The following is a 15,875-nucleotide window of genomic DNA, read 5'->3' as shown; positions in this document are numbered from 1 at the left end:
TGCAGTGACTGTGTAATTTATACTCCTAATTTTAGGAAGCGTTCAAAGCTGTGGAAGATATTCATGGACTATTTACCTTGTCTAAAAAACCACCTAAACCTCAGTTGATGGCAAATTACTATAACAAAGTCTCGACTGTGTTTTGGAAATCTGGAAATGCTCTTTTTCATGCATCTACACTCCATCGTCTTTACCATCTATCCAGAGAAATGAGAAAGAATCTTACACAGGAAGAGATGCAAAGGTAAGAATGTTGAAGTCAGATAATATTGAAAGTGTGAAACAAATATCTCCTACTAAATGGCATGGTTCCAGGTTAGGGTTTCTCAACTTCTACACCGTTGACATTTGGGGCTGGATCATTTTCTCTTCTAGGGGACTATGCACGAAGGATGTTTTGGAGCATCCCTAGTTTACCAGATGCCAGTAGCAGTTCTTTTCCCTTCTATCAGAAACGTCTCTGGACATTGTTGTTCTTTGGTAGTAGCAAAAACCTGATGGAGAAAATTGAATATTAGGAAAGACAGTGTTATGGTATGAGCTTTCTATCCATAAGTGGTATTTAGAATCTAGTTTTAGAACAAATAAGAGAATTAAAAAAATAAATGCTGCCATCATGCCTGATTATAAGACATTGACTGAGTGTGTGTTTGAACATAAAAAAAGGGTCTATGACGTAGCAATCTAAAGACCACTTTTTTCCTTTAGCATCACATGTAACCTATTTTCTTCCAGTCAAATATATATATTTTTTAACGTGTTTTGGTTGGACTCCGGCAGCTCACACACCACTCTTTTCTCTTATTGGCAGACCATGTTATTTTGGCCTCCGTAATTCTTTATGTATACCAAATTGTTTTTCTTTTACCTTTACAGCAATACACGGAACCAACTAAATTAATTTTTCTAGTATATTTTCTTTGAAAGTCTTGAGGACAGTGTTCACTCATTGTCCTTCATGTAATCCGTGTCTGAGATTTAAAAAACAAAAACAAACAAAACTTGGTTTCCTTTAAGGTACCTATGTACCATCCCTTTATTTTTATTTATTTATTTATTTATTTTATTTATTTTTTTTTTTACATTTATTTATTTTTGAGAGACAGAGACAGAGTATGAACAGGGGAGGGGCAGAGAGACAGGGAGAGACAGAATCTGAAGCAGGTTCCAGGCTCAGCGCTGTCAGCACAGAGCCCTTGCAGGGTTCGAACCCGTGAACCGTGAAATCATGACCTGAGCCGAAGTCGGCCGCTTAACCGACTGAGCCACCCAGGCGCCCCAGTACCATCCCTTTAGAAACTGCTGTAATAGTATTATAATAGTAAGTATTAGGCTATGTAGCTCTATGTACATTATTCTGTTTAATCTTTACAATAGCCTCATGACTCAAAAAATTGCCTTAGGTTTCAGTCTTGGAAATGGTGAGGCTGCGATTCTGACCCTTCACCCTTTAGCTCCAGAGCCCACTATCCTTAATGTAATACGGTGATCTGAATTCAACCTGACTTGCCTCTTGTGTTTTAAGGAAGCTAAGATTTCTCTCCACCACGCGTCCTCCCAACACCCCTGTTGTGTTCACTGACATTCTTTGCAAATTTCCACCCCTTTCTTAGTGTCATTTTTCTTAGCTTTTAAAGCTGCCTTGTTTTTCTAAGGAAGCATGGGATATACAAAGGTATCTATTCTACATTTTAACCTCCCAGTCTTTTTCTATAGCTGGAAAATATTGACAGTAGTAAGTGGGTAGATGAAGTTCTGATTCTCCCAAGTACTCATTTTAGTATGGCCCATTTCTCTTAATTTCCTGTTTTGATGAATAATATGTATGAATATAGTCCACCAAAGGTGGTGTACATATTCTGTCACTGGCATATCTTACAAAATGATTAAAGAGAAGTGTCTTTCTTTATGTCAGGTAACATTTATGAATGTAACAGATTTGTGATTTTGTTCTCCAGAATGTCTACTAGAGTCCTTTTGGCCACTCTTTCCATCCCTATTACCCCTGAGCGTACTGATATTGCTCGACTTCTGGATATGGATGGCATTATAGTCGAAAAACAACGTCGCCTTGCAACGCTGCTAGGTCTTCAAGCCCCACCAACACGAATTGGCCTTATTAACGATATGGTTGGTATAAGTTCGAGCATTCTTACAGCTCAGAATAGGAAATTTATGGTCAGGGTTTACAATTCGTGCCAGGTGGTTCTGATGAATGGACTGGTTTGAGAACTGCCGGTGTAAGTCAGCACAGTGTTCCTTTAAGGTGATTCCTCTGTAGGGGGTGGACCGAAGTTACATTTGATGTAGTAGATGAGAGTTGGACTACCTCTGAGGAATAATGTGGACCACTCAGTAAGAGAAAAGGTAATGATGGGTAAGGTTCATGGCTTACTTCAGAGGGCTGCAGGAAAACTAACCAAGCTGACAGATGGTAGAAATGGGGTGATGAGTATAGGAATGAATGTGAAGTTGATTAGGCCTGATTCTGGACAATGGGAATATTTCCAATTTTTCTTTCTCTTTTAATGTTTGTTTATTTTGAGAGAGAGAGAGCACAGTCACAAGACCATGAGCTGGGGAGGGGTAGAGAGAGAAAGAATCCCAAGTAGGCTGTGCAGAGCTCAATGCAAGCCTCGATCCCATGACCATGAGATCATGACCTGTGGTGAAACTCAAGAGTTGGAAGCTTAATTGACTGAGTCACGAAGGCACCCCATGAAGTACTTTTTAAAATGCAGATTTCTAAAAAAAATAAATAAAAATAAATAAATAAATAAATAAAATGCAGATTTCTAGGGGTGCCTGGCTGACTCAGTCTTCTGAGAAGAGCATGTGACTCTTGACCTTGGGGCTGTAAGTTCGAGCAGCACGTTAGAGATTACTTAAATAAAACTTAAAAAAAATGTAGATTTCTAGGTTGTACCCAGTACCTACACCAATCAATTTCAGAATATGGAGCCTAAGGTTGGTGTATCTTTACAATGTTTATGTTGATGGACTTTTGCATTCACTGGAAATTAGCATGTGAGTGTGTATTATTTTCTTAATGTTTATTTATTTTGAGAGAGAGAATGTGCTCCACGGGGGAGGGGCAGAGAGGGAGAGAGAGAATCCCAATTTCGGGGCTCAATCTCACGAATCACAAGACTGGGACCTGAGCCCAAACCAAGAGTCTGCTGCTTAACTGACTGAGCCACCCAGGCGCCCCTTGCACGTGTATATTACATGCCAGGCAATTAAGATTTACAACTTTAGGTTTTAGAGAGTCTGACTCACAATAGTCAGACTTAGTAGTTACTGTAATATAATAGCCCAGTAAATTACTTTGGAACAAGAGAAATAAGAGGGACAGTTGCTAGAGAAGAGGCTTTGCTTTTCTGGCAGAACCTGTTAAGTAAGAACTAATCAGTTTTCTATGTAGCAACACTTTTCCCTTGGAACACTTTTCTGTAACAGTAGGAAGGCAGATTCCCTTTGTTGTCAGTTTTTATTTTTATTTGTTTGCTTGAGAGAGAGAGTGAGAACTGTGTGTGCAAGCAGGGGGAGGGGTGGGGAGAGAGAGAGTCCCACAGCATTGTGGAGCCCGACGTGGGGCTCGATTTCGCAAACCGGAGATTGTGACCTGAGCTAGGAGTCAGATGCGTAACTGACTAAGCCACCCTGGTGCCTGTTGTAAGCTTTTAACAAGAACTTAATCTGCAAAACAGCACTTCTCTGTTTCTGTATGCCTCCATGTTTTATTTTGTTGCCACTGGCCACAGGTCAGCTTTGTGTTTTGATGAGTTTTTGTGGGACTGACTTAGAATTAAGTGAATAAAATGATAGCATTTTCTTTGGGAAGAGATCTTACTAGCAAGTAGTGTAAAAAATTTTTTTTTTTATTTTAAAATACCGAACAAGTGTTTAAACCGGAAAGAGAGTCCATATCTCTTGAACTTTTATCTACATACCTAACACACACCTTGATGTTAAAGTTGGTGTCTTACACTGGTTTGTTTATCATTGTTGGAGAGCTTTCGGCCAGCAGCCAGGACATCCAGACTTGGGTCCTTATTGTGCCCATAGACAGGTATAAAAGTTTATGAGAACGGTACAGGTTGGTATCAGGTCAGCAGATTAGCTGGCTGTCAGTGGGCATTTATATAAGTCTCTATGAGTTCACCATACATTCAAGATTGAGACCTGAGCTTTGAGCTCCTATAACTGAATTTGTAAACACCAAGAGAATGATTTTTCTAAATTTATTTTTTAATGTTTATTTATTTTTGAGAGAGAGGCAGAGCACGAGCGGGGGAGGGGCAGAGAGAGAAGGAGCCACAGAATATGAAGCGGGCTTCAGGCCCTTGAGTTGTCATAACAGAGCCGGACGTGGGCCTCGAACCCACGAATCGCGAGATTGTGGCCTGAGCTGAAGTCAGATGCTTTACCGACTGAGCCAGGCACCCCGAGAATGATTCTCTTATCTCAGGAACATATTCAGATTAACCAGAGTTCATAAGCAACTCGTTCTTAGATCAGAAAGCCAATTATAAATCTTAGAAATATTTTAACAGATTACAGTAGCCTATTGTAGCATATCTCCTCTTTGGGGAAAAGGGTGCTAAATGGAGAATCTAGAATAATTTGATAGGAATACAATTACAGCAGGGAGAATTTTATTTGAATGCTTATACCACACCACACTTAATTTCAATAAAGGCACTTGTGAGGGAGGTATTCCAGAAATGTGGAAATCAGTCGTGCACCCATTTTGGATAGGAGGTAGACTAGAGTGCTCATGTGTGGGGATAGGATCTGCTGTCATTTGCCTCAGTCTTGTGACCAGTCTTGTGGCTACACACACAATCCTGCAATCCTGTGCTTGCAAGTCTTGCTGTGTCTCTGCAGGTAGTCTGCTGTCTTTGGGTTTGCAGTTCCCCACATGTAAAGGGTAAAGGTCCGTGTGCATTATATATTCTAGTTTATAGTTTAGGTAAGGTATGATTTAATTATGGGCAGTTTTGAGGTTTATAAAGTTTGGCCATTTTTTGTCTCCCTTTTTAAGAAAAGTTATTCAGGTGGCACCCTTAGTTGAGTTTTAGTCACATATAAAAATGTAAATCATAAATGTAATTGGGTACATTCTCATGAGGTGGTTTATAGTCCTCACTCCCCGTGCCCCCCAAAATAGCCACTTGCCCTGATCCTGATATGCGACACCACACATAAATTTGCCTGTGTACTTTATATGAGATTTGAGGTTCACATAAATGCGGTATGTTAAATTCTTGTGAGATTTATTCACATGTGTGTAGCTTTTTTTTCTTCGATCATTTCTGTATAAGAACCTATCCCTGTTTGTCCTGAGTTTTTTCTAATAGGGGCTTTTATGAATAGTGTTGGCATGGTAATTTTTGTGTGCTACAGTAATTTGTGAACTGTGGGATTTTACTTATTGCTGGTAATTAGGTTGGCCACACTAGTTGTCTTTGTAAATATTTTGTTGGTTTAGAGTTTTTATATCCTTATTAAGCTCTTGGGAGACTTTTCACTGTAGATAGATACATAATTTGGGGTAAGAGACCCAAGTGTAGTTTTCTTTTAGAGTCCTCTGGTAAATTTAAAGAGGATTGAGGCTGGTCTTTCAGACACTTTCTAGATCTCCAATCCTGTATTTTTCTTCTTTGTATTCAATTCAGTTGGGAATTTAGTTGGAAAATTTCCTTCAGCAGTTAAACCTTTTGTTCATTGTAGGTCAGATTCAATGTATTGCAGTATGTTGTTCCCGAAGTGAAAGACCTTTACAATTGGCTGGAAGTAGAATTTAACCCGCTAAAACTCTGCGAGAGAGTTACAAAGGTAAGGCTTAGTGTTCTAGTTTTGGTTATATGACCTTTGCTAGCTGGCCTTTTTTCAGGTTGTATTTATACTGAGGAGAGAGAAGTATTGTCCTTTGTGTTTAAATTCAGTGCACATTTCATTGTCTTTTTTTCTTTATGTTAAGGGAAAAGATATTTCTGATGTGCTAAATAAATAAGCCTTTGGAGGTAAATTAGCAGCATGGCTAATTTAGTCATTGCTGTCAGTCACCTTCAGACAAGCATCAACATAGTTTTGTACATTTGTATTTCCCTGCACTGTGATGTTTCTGTATGTTAAAAAAAAATGAAAAACTTCATAAATGTTTTACTGTTATTAGAAAGTGTGATCTGTTTTCAATGTAATGGACTTTACAGGTTCTAAATTGGGTTAGGGAACAACCTGAAAAGGAACCAGAGTTGCAGCAGTATGTCCCACAGCTGCAAAACAACACCATACTTCGTCTTCTGCAGCAGGTAAACATTTTTAAATAAATGTTTTATTTAGAACTGGAATTTCTCCCCTTGATTGTTTTTATCACAACACTAAAAAATTGAGGAATGGCCTAGGATTTGAACTCCTCACCAAATTCTATCCTTGCCAAAATTAGTCTTAATTTATTTGATTTGAAAAACAATATTTTACGTATAATTTGTAGTTTTTCTCCTTTATCGTTGAACACTATCTACATACATTTCTCCTCATTAGTAGTGTAAATCTAATTCAACACCTACATGGTTTTAAATTGTCTAAAGGGTACTGTGACTTATTCAGACTCTACCGATGGAAATCCGTATTTCTAGGGGGTTTTCTGCTATTAGAAAATGTTGTAGCAGTGAACATTTCCATACATGTGTCTTTACGTACTTCTGTGACTTTGTGTAATATCAGAAGTGGAATTAGTCACAGAGTTTACACATTTAAAGCTTTAATAGCTCTTCAAGAGATTCAGTTAGTGAACCCTCCTACCTGTGGTGAGTGGGGAAGCCTTTTCTCTTACTAACACTATTTATTGTTAGTCTTTTAACATACTTTAGGCTGACTTATGTAAGTTTGAATATTAGGGTTTATAACATGGCTTAAATGTTCCTGTTTTGTCTTCCATTTGTTTCATTGGGAGGGGGCTTTTACTATATTTTCACTTCAGTATTTACGCACATTTCATTGACCTGCTTTCTTTTGTATATGTGAGCAGTGTTATTTCTTATGTGCTATACAAATAGTTGAAGGCTAATTAGCAGTATAACTAAATAGTAATGCTGCCAGTCTCCTTCAGACAAATAATTTTATTAAAAGTGTTCAGATGAATTAGGTAAGTAGCAGATCTCTACAAATATATGGCCATTCAGGGCTTTTTGTTTGATGAAACTAGGATTTGAAAGGATTATGCTTTTGAGGAATGGTATAATGTGATGGTTCAGAGCATAGCTTTTGGGGTTGATAGCTTTGAATTGTGATTCCAACTCTAGCAGTGTAGTGTTCACAGTTAACTTTGAGCTTCAACTTCTCTTCTCTGGGAAATGGACATAGGTTCTACTCATAGTTGTGTAAGACTGCACATAAAAATGCTGAATAAATTATAGCTATTACTGCTAACCTTGTGTTCTTTATGCAGGTGGCACAGATTTATCAGAGCATTGAGTTTTCTCGTTTGACTTCTCTGGTTCCTTTTGTTGATGCTTTCCAACTGGAACGGGCTATAGTAGATGCTGCCAGGCACTGTGATCTGCAGGTATGTGCTGGAAGGGACACCGAGGTAGAAGGCCTTTAAGGACTAAAAAACACCTATCCTTTGTTTCTCGCAGTTTTGGTTCAGTGGCACCATTTTAAAGTTGTACTGAATGGGTTTTCTAGCTTTTGTATTTAACATTCTTAAATTTTTTTTTTTTTCCAACGTTTTTATTTATTTATGGGACAGACAGAGACAGAGCATGAACGGGGGAGGGGCAGAGAGAGAGGGAGACACAGAATCGGAAACAGGCTCCAGGCTCCGAGCCATCAGCCCAGAGCCCGACGCGGGGCTCGAACTCACGGACCGCGAGATCGTGACCTGGCTGAAGTCGGACGCTTAACCGACTGCGCCACCCAGGCGCCCCATTTTTAAATTTTTTTTTTTTCAACGTTTTTATTTATTTATGGGACAGACAGAGACAGAGCATGAACGGGGGAGGGTTTAACATTCTTAATGTTTTCTCATATTCATTTGAAATTTTTTATCAAAAGTTACTTATTTGTGGGGCGCCTGGGCGCCTCAGTCAATAGGGCGACTGACTTGGCTCAGGTCATGCTGTTGTAGTTCACGAGTTCAAGCCCTGCGTTGGGCTCTGTGCTGACGGCTCGGATCCTGGAGCCTGCTTTGGGTTCTGTGTCTCCCTCTCTCTCTGCCCCTCCCCTGTGCTCTGTCTCGTGTGCACACACGCTCTCTCTTTTCCTCTCACTCAAAAATAGACATTTAAGAAAATATAAGGGACCCGTCTGTAGAATGATTTCGTATATTTGTATATAGATGTAACTATTGATGAGGTCGTTTAATTTTCAAAGGTTCGTATTGACCACACTTCTCGGACCCTTAGTTTTGGATCTGATTTGAATTACGCTACTCGAGAAGATGCTCCAATTGGTCCTCATTTGCAAAGCATGCCTTCAGAACAGATCAGAAATCAGTTGACAGCGATGTCTTCAGTACTTGCAAAGGCACTTGAAGTCATTAAGCCAGCTCATATTTTGGTATGCATCTTGGGGAGAAATGAACTACAGAATCTTTCAGGGGCCCTTACGCTATGTCTTGCACAAAAAGGTTTGTTTGGGATGATGTCTGAGAAAAAGACTTTATTATATATTTCCTATTCAGTTGTATTTCTTAGTTTTGGTATTGTACCTATCACATATAAGAGGATATCCCCTCTTCACCCCCTCTGTGGGATTTTTCCTTCCTGCTTAACTTCTTTCCTTGTTAGTTTTGTTAGCCTTTCTCCTTGGCTTACATGCTATAAAGTAGATTTGGTGCAGAGAACAATGGACCTAGCAAATAAAGGTTCTTCAGATATGTCGTTGCTATTAAAGATTTTGTATAGGTCATAGTATTTGGTGCTGGGAGCTAGTAGCTTGAATAACATCATCTCTTGTTATTAAATGCAGATCTACGTAAGGGTAATAGGTCAGGATTATTTAGTAATTTTTTGGATGCCTAATACCCTGGTGTGTCATGTGATAATTTTTTTAATCCATTTATTTTTGAAGCAAGAGAAAGAAGAACAGCATCAGTTGGCTGTTACTGCATACCTTAAAAACTCCCGAAAAGAGCATCAGCGTATCCTGGCTCGCCGTCAGACAATTGAGGAAAGGAAAGAGCGCCTTGAGAGTCTCAATATTCAGCGTGAGAAGGAAGAATTGGAGCAGAGGGAAGCTGAACTTCAGAAAGTAAGGAAAGCTGAAGAAGAGAGGTTGCGACAGGAGGCAAAGGAGAGAGAGAAGGAGCGCATCTTACAGGAACATGAACAAATCAAAAAGAAAACTGTCCGTGAGCGTTTGGAGCAGATCAAGAAAACGGAACTGGGTGCCAAAGCGTTCAAAGACATTGATATTGAAGTATGTAGCTCACTACTTGTTACGGTCTTTGATCACATTTCAGAAGCACGGTTCTTTACCAATTAGTGATTTACTTTGAGTAATCTGGTTATTTTCATTCGTTTGGGTACAGCTGATTCATTAACTATAACCTGTGAAGTAAGCATTTGTTTTAAATGGCTCTGTGCAGTTTTTAGCCATTGTTAAAACAGAGTTGGGTACGTGCAGGTGTGCGGAATGAGAAGTAGATGTTAAGATTATGTTGTTTTTCCCTACACAGAAGTGGAAATATGGCTATTGTAAAACATTCTTACGTTGCCTAACTTTACCCGCTGGTAACACTTACTCATTGTATAAAAAGTAACTTAGGTTTTGATTTTAGAAAACATTGCTCCATACGCCTTTCTTCTATATTCTTATTAGTGACTGTGCGTTTGTAATACTTTACAGGATCTGGAAGAATTGGATCCGGATTTTATCATGGCTAAACAGGTTGAACAACTGGAGAAAGAAAAGAAGGAACTTCAGGAACGCCTGAAGAATCAAGAAAAGAAGGTGAATGAAAGGACTGGTTGGTAAACTTACAACATGTCAGGTTAACAGAAATTTCTTTCTTAAATACTTTTGTTTTCATGTCATTCAGATTGATTATTTTGAACGAGCTAAACGCTTGGAGGAAATCCCTTTGATAAAGAGCGCATATGAAGAACAGAGGATTAAAGACATGGACCTGTGGGAACAGCAAGAAGAAGAAAGAGTAAGATTTACATTGGACTGTAACACTTTTAGACTGTAAGCTATAATTAAATCCTCTGCCAGTAATGGGGCCACGGTTTCAGAACTGATCATTCTGTGCTCTTTTGCGAGGAATGGTGGCACTTTAATGGCTGAATACAGACAGACTGGTGGGCAGATAGATGTTTTTACAACAGAGGTTAAAAAATGAAACTTGTAGTAACGCAAAAGACAGGTGAAAAGTTCACTTAAAAAAGAGCTTTATGAGGATATAACTCACATGCCACACAATTAAACTGTGTAATTTTAAACTGTGTTTAAAACTGTGTAATTGATGGGTTTTAGTACATTTACAGAATTGCACAGCCATTAAACTTTACCCCAAAAGAAACTCCACACCTGTTAGCAGTCCCTCCTCATTTTCTCCACACCACTTTGGCCTTATGCAACCACCAGTGCCCTGTCTGTCTCTAGATTTGCTTATTGTTTAGATATTTTATATAAATGGAATCATACAGTACATGGCCTTTTGGGACTAGACTGTCCCTTCCGTATTTATCTAATGGTACAAGAGCAAGGCTTTCAAATGCTGGTGATTAAATTGTGATTAAAAACTAGTGGCCCTGTTCTAGTTTTAAAAAAAAAGTAAATACAGACAACAAACCTGTGGGGACTTGCAGTGTGGAGAATGCAGCCTCTTGGTTCCACTGGAGTGTTGCCATCCTGTGCTTCGTTTGCCAGTTCTTCCCATTCTTTCAGAAGTTCGAATTTTTGTGATAATGTGTAAAATCAGAGAAAACAGAATGCAGACCAGATAAAATATTTGAGATGATTTGTTGTAGTCTCTGCCCTGAAGCCTTCCATTTCCCTTTGGAGTACAGAGAGAAAAGTCTTCTTGAATCATTAGTGCACTCTGCCTGAACCTCCACAGTTTTCTTTAAGGGAGAAAATATCTTTCATAATTAGATCGTAGTGCTTATTACCATGAGGTGTTTACTTTTTGTTTTATTGTACACATTGTAGTTTTTCCTTTATACAAATTTTCAGTACCATGGGCCTAAATAAGAATTTCTTACAGATGCCTCAGGACTTACCCGTCTCCTGTCCCTGATTTCCTCCTAGGGACACATGGGCATGGATATAGTAACCCTTCCATTTTTATACCAAGATAGGAGGGGCAGAAGATCTGCTTGTCATTCTTTGAGAATATCTGTCAGGAATTGAGAGTAAATTACTAATCAGAAAGTGAATGCTTTGAAATTTAACTTCATGTTATGTATTTGCAGATTACTACCATGCAACTAGAACGTGAAAAGGCTCTCGAACATAAGAATCGAATGTCACGAATGCTTGAAGACAGAGATTTATTTGTAATGCGACTCAAGGCCGCACGACAGTCTGTTTATGAGGTGAAGTTACTGGTTTCAGGGAAACATTTATTCCCTGAATAAATGAGCTTTTTTGTTTTGCCTTAAGGTTCTTTAATGCAGTGGTACGTTGTGTCCTGAGCCAACGTTTTGTAATAATCATTTAAATAACATTTTAATAGAAACGTTCTTGAAAATATTTTGTAGGTTATTAAGCAGTCAGCCATCACTATAAACAAATTTTCTGAAGGTGCAAGTGGACTGCATTATATTTGCTTTGGATGTAAGTTTTGTTTACTGTTGGATTTAGAAAGGAAATAATAGACCAAAGTGTCCTGCTCTTAAATTCTAATTTAATTATTTGATTTGGTTTGAATAAAAACAAACCCACTGGGTGTAGGAAAAAATAACTGGCCACAACACGTCACAAAAACCGGTCATTGGGAAATGTGTGTACATAGGGTCTCAAGAAACTTGCGGTGCTTTTGTAAACTTCAAATTTAGCTGGTTTGTAGGGCTTCAAAAGATTGGATTTTTATTGTCCATTCTATTAATAGGAAAAACTTAAACAATTTGAGGAGAGATTAGCAGAAGAAAGGCATAATCGGTTGGAAGAGCGCAAAAGGCAGCGTAAAGAAGAACGCAGAATAACCTACCATAGAGAAAAAGAAGAGGAGGAGCAGAGGAGGGCAGAAGAACAGATGCTGAAAGGTATCGCTAGACCAAGGTTGGAGGGTGTGAGAGGCAAGGTTGATAGTCCGCCTTACAGTAATCTTACTTAGAAAATACAGGAATGAGGAACCAGGATCAGTGGCTTCTTAATTGCAGCTAACTTAAGCTAACTTTTAGTTGTCTGAAGTTTGTTTTAGGTGAGGATGTTCTGTCCTCTTCTAGCTTATTGCCACATCTTTTTTTTTTTAATTAATACCATTCTGTAATTTTTAATTTTTATCACTCAAGTTTATGTAGCACTGACATGTATTAAGGAGCACATACTACATGGAGTCTGTCAGATGGTCCTTTCTCTGGAATCCCAAGATGCTCAGGAGTTGGGGAGGCATTCGAGTATCTTGTCGTTACAAAAGTGTCGAGTGGCATCACACTTGTTTTCTTGAATATCTTCTGCCCCTTAGCTCATTGTAAAATACAATTTTTTAAAAAGATTTTCCTTCTACCTTACACTACCTGCTGAATACCAGCAAAGTAGACCTAGTTCTAGGGCAAAGACTTGTAACACTTAATAACCTAACCCGGTATCTAGAGCGTGAAGAGAGAGAGCGTGCTGAACGGGCAAAACGTGAGGAAGAGCTACGAGAATATCAGGAGCGGGTCAAGAAATTAGAAGAAGTGGAAAGGAAAAAACGCCAAAGAGAGCTGGAAATTGAAGAAAGGGAACGACGTAGAGAGGAAGAGAGAAGACTTGGTGACGATCCACTTTCTAGAAAGGTGAGTGTAGAAGTTACTCTGTTTTTATGTGCCGTGCTTATCACCCGGTTGTCTTGCATGGTCCACATGCCTCAGTGCACATATCAGTGTCTGAGCTTCATGTTTTATTTATTTTTTTAATGTTTGTTTATTTTGAGAGAGCAAGCGGTCAGGGAAGGAGCAGAGAGAAAGAGAGAAAATCCCAAGTGGGCTCTGTGCTGACAGCACAGAGCCTGATGTGTGGTTTGAACCCATGAACTGTGAGGTCATGTCCTGAGCCAGCACCAAGAGTTAGACGCTCAACTGACTGAGCGACCCAAGCGCCCCAGAATCTGCATTTTAACAATATTTCCGAGTGATTCAAATGCCGCCCTAAATATTTTTAATATGCGCTCACGTCCAAAACTAACTTTTATTCCCCCTCTAGTTTGTGTCTCTAATCCCTGCTCCTGATTGGTGGCACCGTTACCCATTTAATCTTAAGAGTTTTGAATCTACCCCGTCTCCTTTCTGTTCTACGTTCCTGGCTTAATTTAGAATCTTCCTTTGTCTGTATTATTTTACTGGTCTCCTTACTGTTCCCTCTGATTATAGTCTCTCCCCAGCTTCAGACCTTCCTCTACATCGTGGCCATTTTTTTCATGATGTATATTTGATCATTTTACCTGCTCTTGGGTTTCAAACTTTGCTTTGATTGGTACTCATTACTTAGAACCAAAGGTAAAACCTGCCTTAGCAGTCAAGGCCTTGTTTCCTGCTTTTTCCAGTAGCTTTGTCTGTCACCATTTTCTTCTTAGTCATCTATACTCTAACCGTTTCTGAGCTCGTTTTATGCCTTATGGTTCTTTGACATCTGTCTGTATTCTCTTTGTTTCCCCTTGGATGTGCCAGTGCTCCCTCTTAAACAAGATACAGCTTTGTTTCTACGTTCAGACTTGAGGAGCTGGAGGATTTCTTGCCTGCTGCCTGTCTCCATTCCTTCCTCCGTTCCATACCTTGTGTCAGTTTTCTTGGATGACCTGCTGTTCTTTGATTTCCGTTTAAAATGTATATGGATAGATTTTCGGTTTTGTTACTCCTGTTGCTAATTTTTATTTTTACTTCCTTGTTACTAGTGAATGTGGCCTATACGATTCCTAATTTTGTGTTCTAAAACATGATGTGTTACGCATATTCTTTTTCTATTGGGCACAAAGTTGTATGTGTATATGGAATCAGAAATGTTGTTACTTATTTTAATTTGCTACATTCTGTTAACTTATGGGAGCTTCATCTTCTGAAGAAAGGGAGGTGACTTACTTGGCTGTGATGATGGATTCCCGAGTTGCTTTTTTTTTAGTTTTCGCAAATCTGTCCATTTTCAGTCTTTTGTTTCTGTTTTGTGCCTCCCCCTCCCTACCCTCCCTTTCAGTTAGAGTCTTTGATTTATTTACATTTAACATAGTAATTATTATATTTTTTTATTTGCTTCCATGTTCCTGCCACTGCTTCCTTCAAGCCAAATTTAAGAACTTTTCTCAGTACATTTTTGTTGTCTCTAGTCTCTTAGTGATTATCACCGTTTTTTTAAATTTATCTAAACTTCACAGTCTGTAAATTTTGGGAACTCTGTCTTCTCAGAACAAAAAAATTCTGAGCATACCTTTACTTTTATTTGTTCTATTGCAGTAAGTTGAATATTTTTACATCCAGCTCACTAAAACATGTTAATCTATTTAGGACTTTCTTAACAGTTTTCCAACAAGATTGGTAAACATGATTTAGTTTCAGATATGTTTACACTTACCACTTTTTCTCTTTTGCAGATAACATTTTTTTTGGTCTTGTTTTGTATATCTTTTCAATTTTTTTTTTCCAGGCTGTCTTTGTATATATCTCCAAAGAGGTTTCTCTTTTTTGTTTCCTCCCCTCAAAGTTGAAAAATGGTGTAGTGGTTTGGTCAGTTCGAATCCTCCCTCAGAAGTTTCACGACTGCTCAGTATCCCAGTACACAGTGAAGGGAGGAGATCGTGAGAATAGTCTTGGTCTTGCTACTTCTGTAGATACTCTGTATTATTCCTTGGGAATTTCAGAATATTCTGTCCTTGGAGTGAAAGGAGCATGAAGATTTTCCTGAGACTTTGTCCAGTCACCTAAGTACATAGCCTTTATTACTCACCCATTTTGGCACTTGTGCCTTTTGTAGTCAGAGGATGCAATTTATTTACCTTAGAGAAGATTGTATTTCCTTAATCTAGGGAAAGTTTTTTCTCTTGTCTTTATTTGCCTTTCAGAGCCCTATTGTTTTCTTTTAATGTTTCCCTTTTAAAAAAAAAAATCTCTTTGTCCTTTTGAAAATCTCTTTGTCTTTGTTCTCTGAGATTCCCGTTCAGTTTATATGTTTATTAGCGGGGCCTGTTCTGTTTGATATATGAACTGAGTTAAAAATTTTTGGTAATCATGTTGCCTTTTGGAATTCTTTTTGTTTGTTTAAGGGCTATCATAGCCATCCCTGAAAATCTTCTTTGAGGGTCTAGTTGTGTGAAAACCTCTAATAACTTGAATTCTTTGCTGAGTTTACTTTCTAGGGCGAGTATGAAGGGTGGGAGAAACTTGGTTTTCTGGGCGTTGACATTCCCTGCATTGTAGTGACCTTAAGTTTTATGGACAGTTGAGCTCCTCTTTTCTCCCACGGTGTCCACTTGGGAAAGTCTCTTAGAATAACCTCCACCTTAAGAGTCCAGAGTCCATCGCGATGGCAGGTGACTTACCATCTCTGCCTCTTCTTCCCTTCAGTTTCTTATGTTAATTGTTATTGGAGGTTTTATTACCAAAACACTTTTTAAAATTTTAATAAAGATCCTCTTATACACCACCTACTTGGAATTGTTAGCTTTGTTTTTTACCTTACTCCTCCCACCCTTGCCGCAGATCTTGTTTTGTATTTTCCAGAGTATTCTT

At 38.7% G+C, this 15,875-nt stretch overlaps 1 protein-coding gene and 2 non-coding genes across 3 annotated transcripts in view; all 3 read left to right on the top strand.

Annotated features, from left to right (window-relative positions):
* The window catches only part of EIF3A (eukaryotic translation initiation factor 3 subunit A), a 35,465-nt gene that overhangs the window by 11,114 nt on the left and 8,476 nt on the right, over positions 1-15,875 (top strand). Inside the window, exons 6-17 of the mRNA XM_040486594.1 lie at positions 36-244; positions 1,959-2,130; positions 5,737-5,841; positions 6,219-6,317; positions 7,457-7,573; positions 8,383-8,568; positions 9,082-9,429; positions 9,859-9,963; positions 10,052-10,165; positions 11,430-11,552; positions 12,068-12,221; positions 12,772-12,956. Of these exons, the coding sequence (XP_040342528.1) occupies positions 36-244; positions 1,959-2,130; positions 5,737-5,841; positions 6,219-6,317; positions 7,457-7,573; positions 8,383-8,568; positions 9,082-9,429; positions 9,859-9,963; positions 10,052-10,165; positions 11,430-11,552; positions 12,068-12,221; positions 12,772-12,956 (1,917 nt within the window). The remainder of the gene's footprint in view (positions 1-35; positions 245-1,958; positions 2,131-5,736; positions 5,842-6,218; positions 6,318-7,456; positions 7,574-8,382; positions 8,569-9,081; positions 9,430-9,858; positions 9,964-10,051; positions 10,166-11,429; positions 11,553-12,067; positions 12,222-12,771; positions 12,957-15,875) is intronic.
* LOC121037592 (small nucleolar RNA SNORA19) lies at positions 5,951-6,084 on the top strand. Its single transcript, XR_005793865.1, has one exon. It is a non-coding gene; the product is annotated as a small nucleolar RNA SNORA19 (small nucleolar RNA).
* On the top strand, positions 6,994-7,123 carry LOC121037591 (small nucleolar RNA SNORA19). The gene has a single exon (XR_005793864.1). It is a non-coding gene; the product is annotated as a small nucleolar RNA SNORA19 (small nucleolar RNA).

The sequence above is a fragment of the Herpailurus yagouaroundi genome, unplaced genomic scaffold (assembly GCF_014898765.1).
Source record: "Herpailurus yagouaroundi ecotype Mexico unplaced genomic scaffold, PumYag 163, whole genome shotgun sequence".
Classification (NCBI taxonomy): domain Eukaryota; kingdom Metazoa; phylum Chordata; class Mammalia; order Carnivora; family Felidae; genus Herpailurus; species Herpailurus yagouaroundi.
The sequence above is the reverse complement of the archived record's forward strand: the minus strand, read 5'-3'. Positions and strand labels throughout refer to the sequence as shown.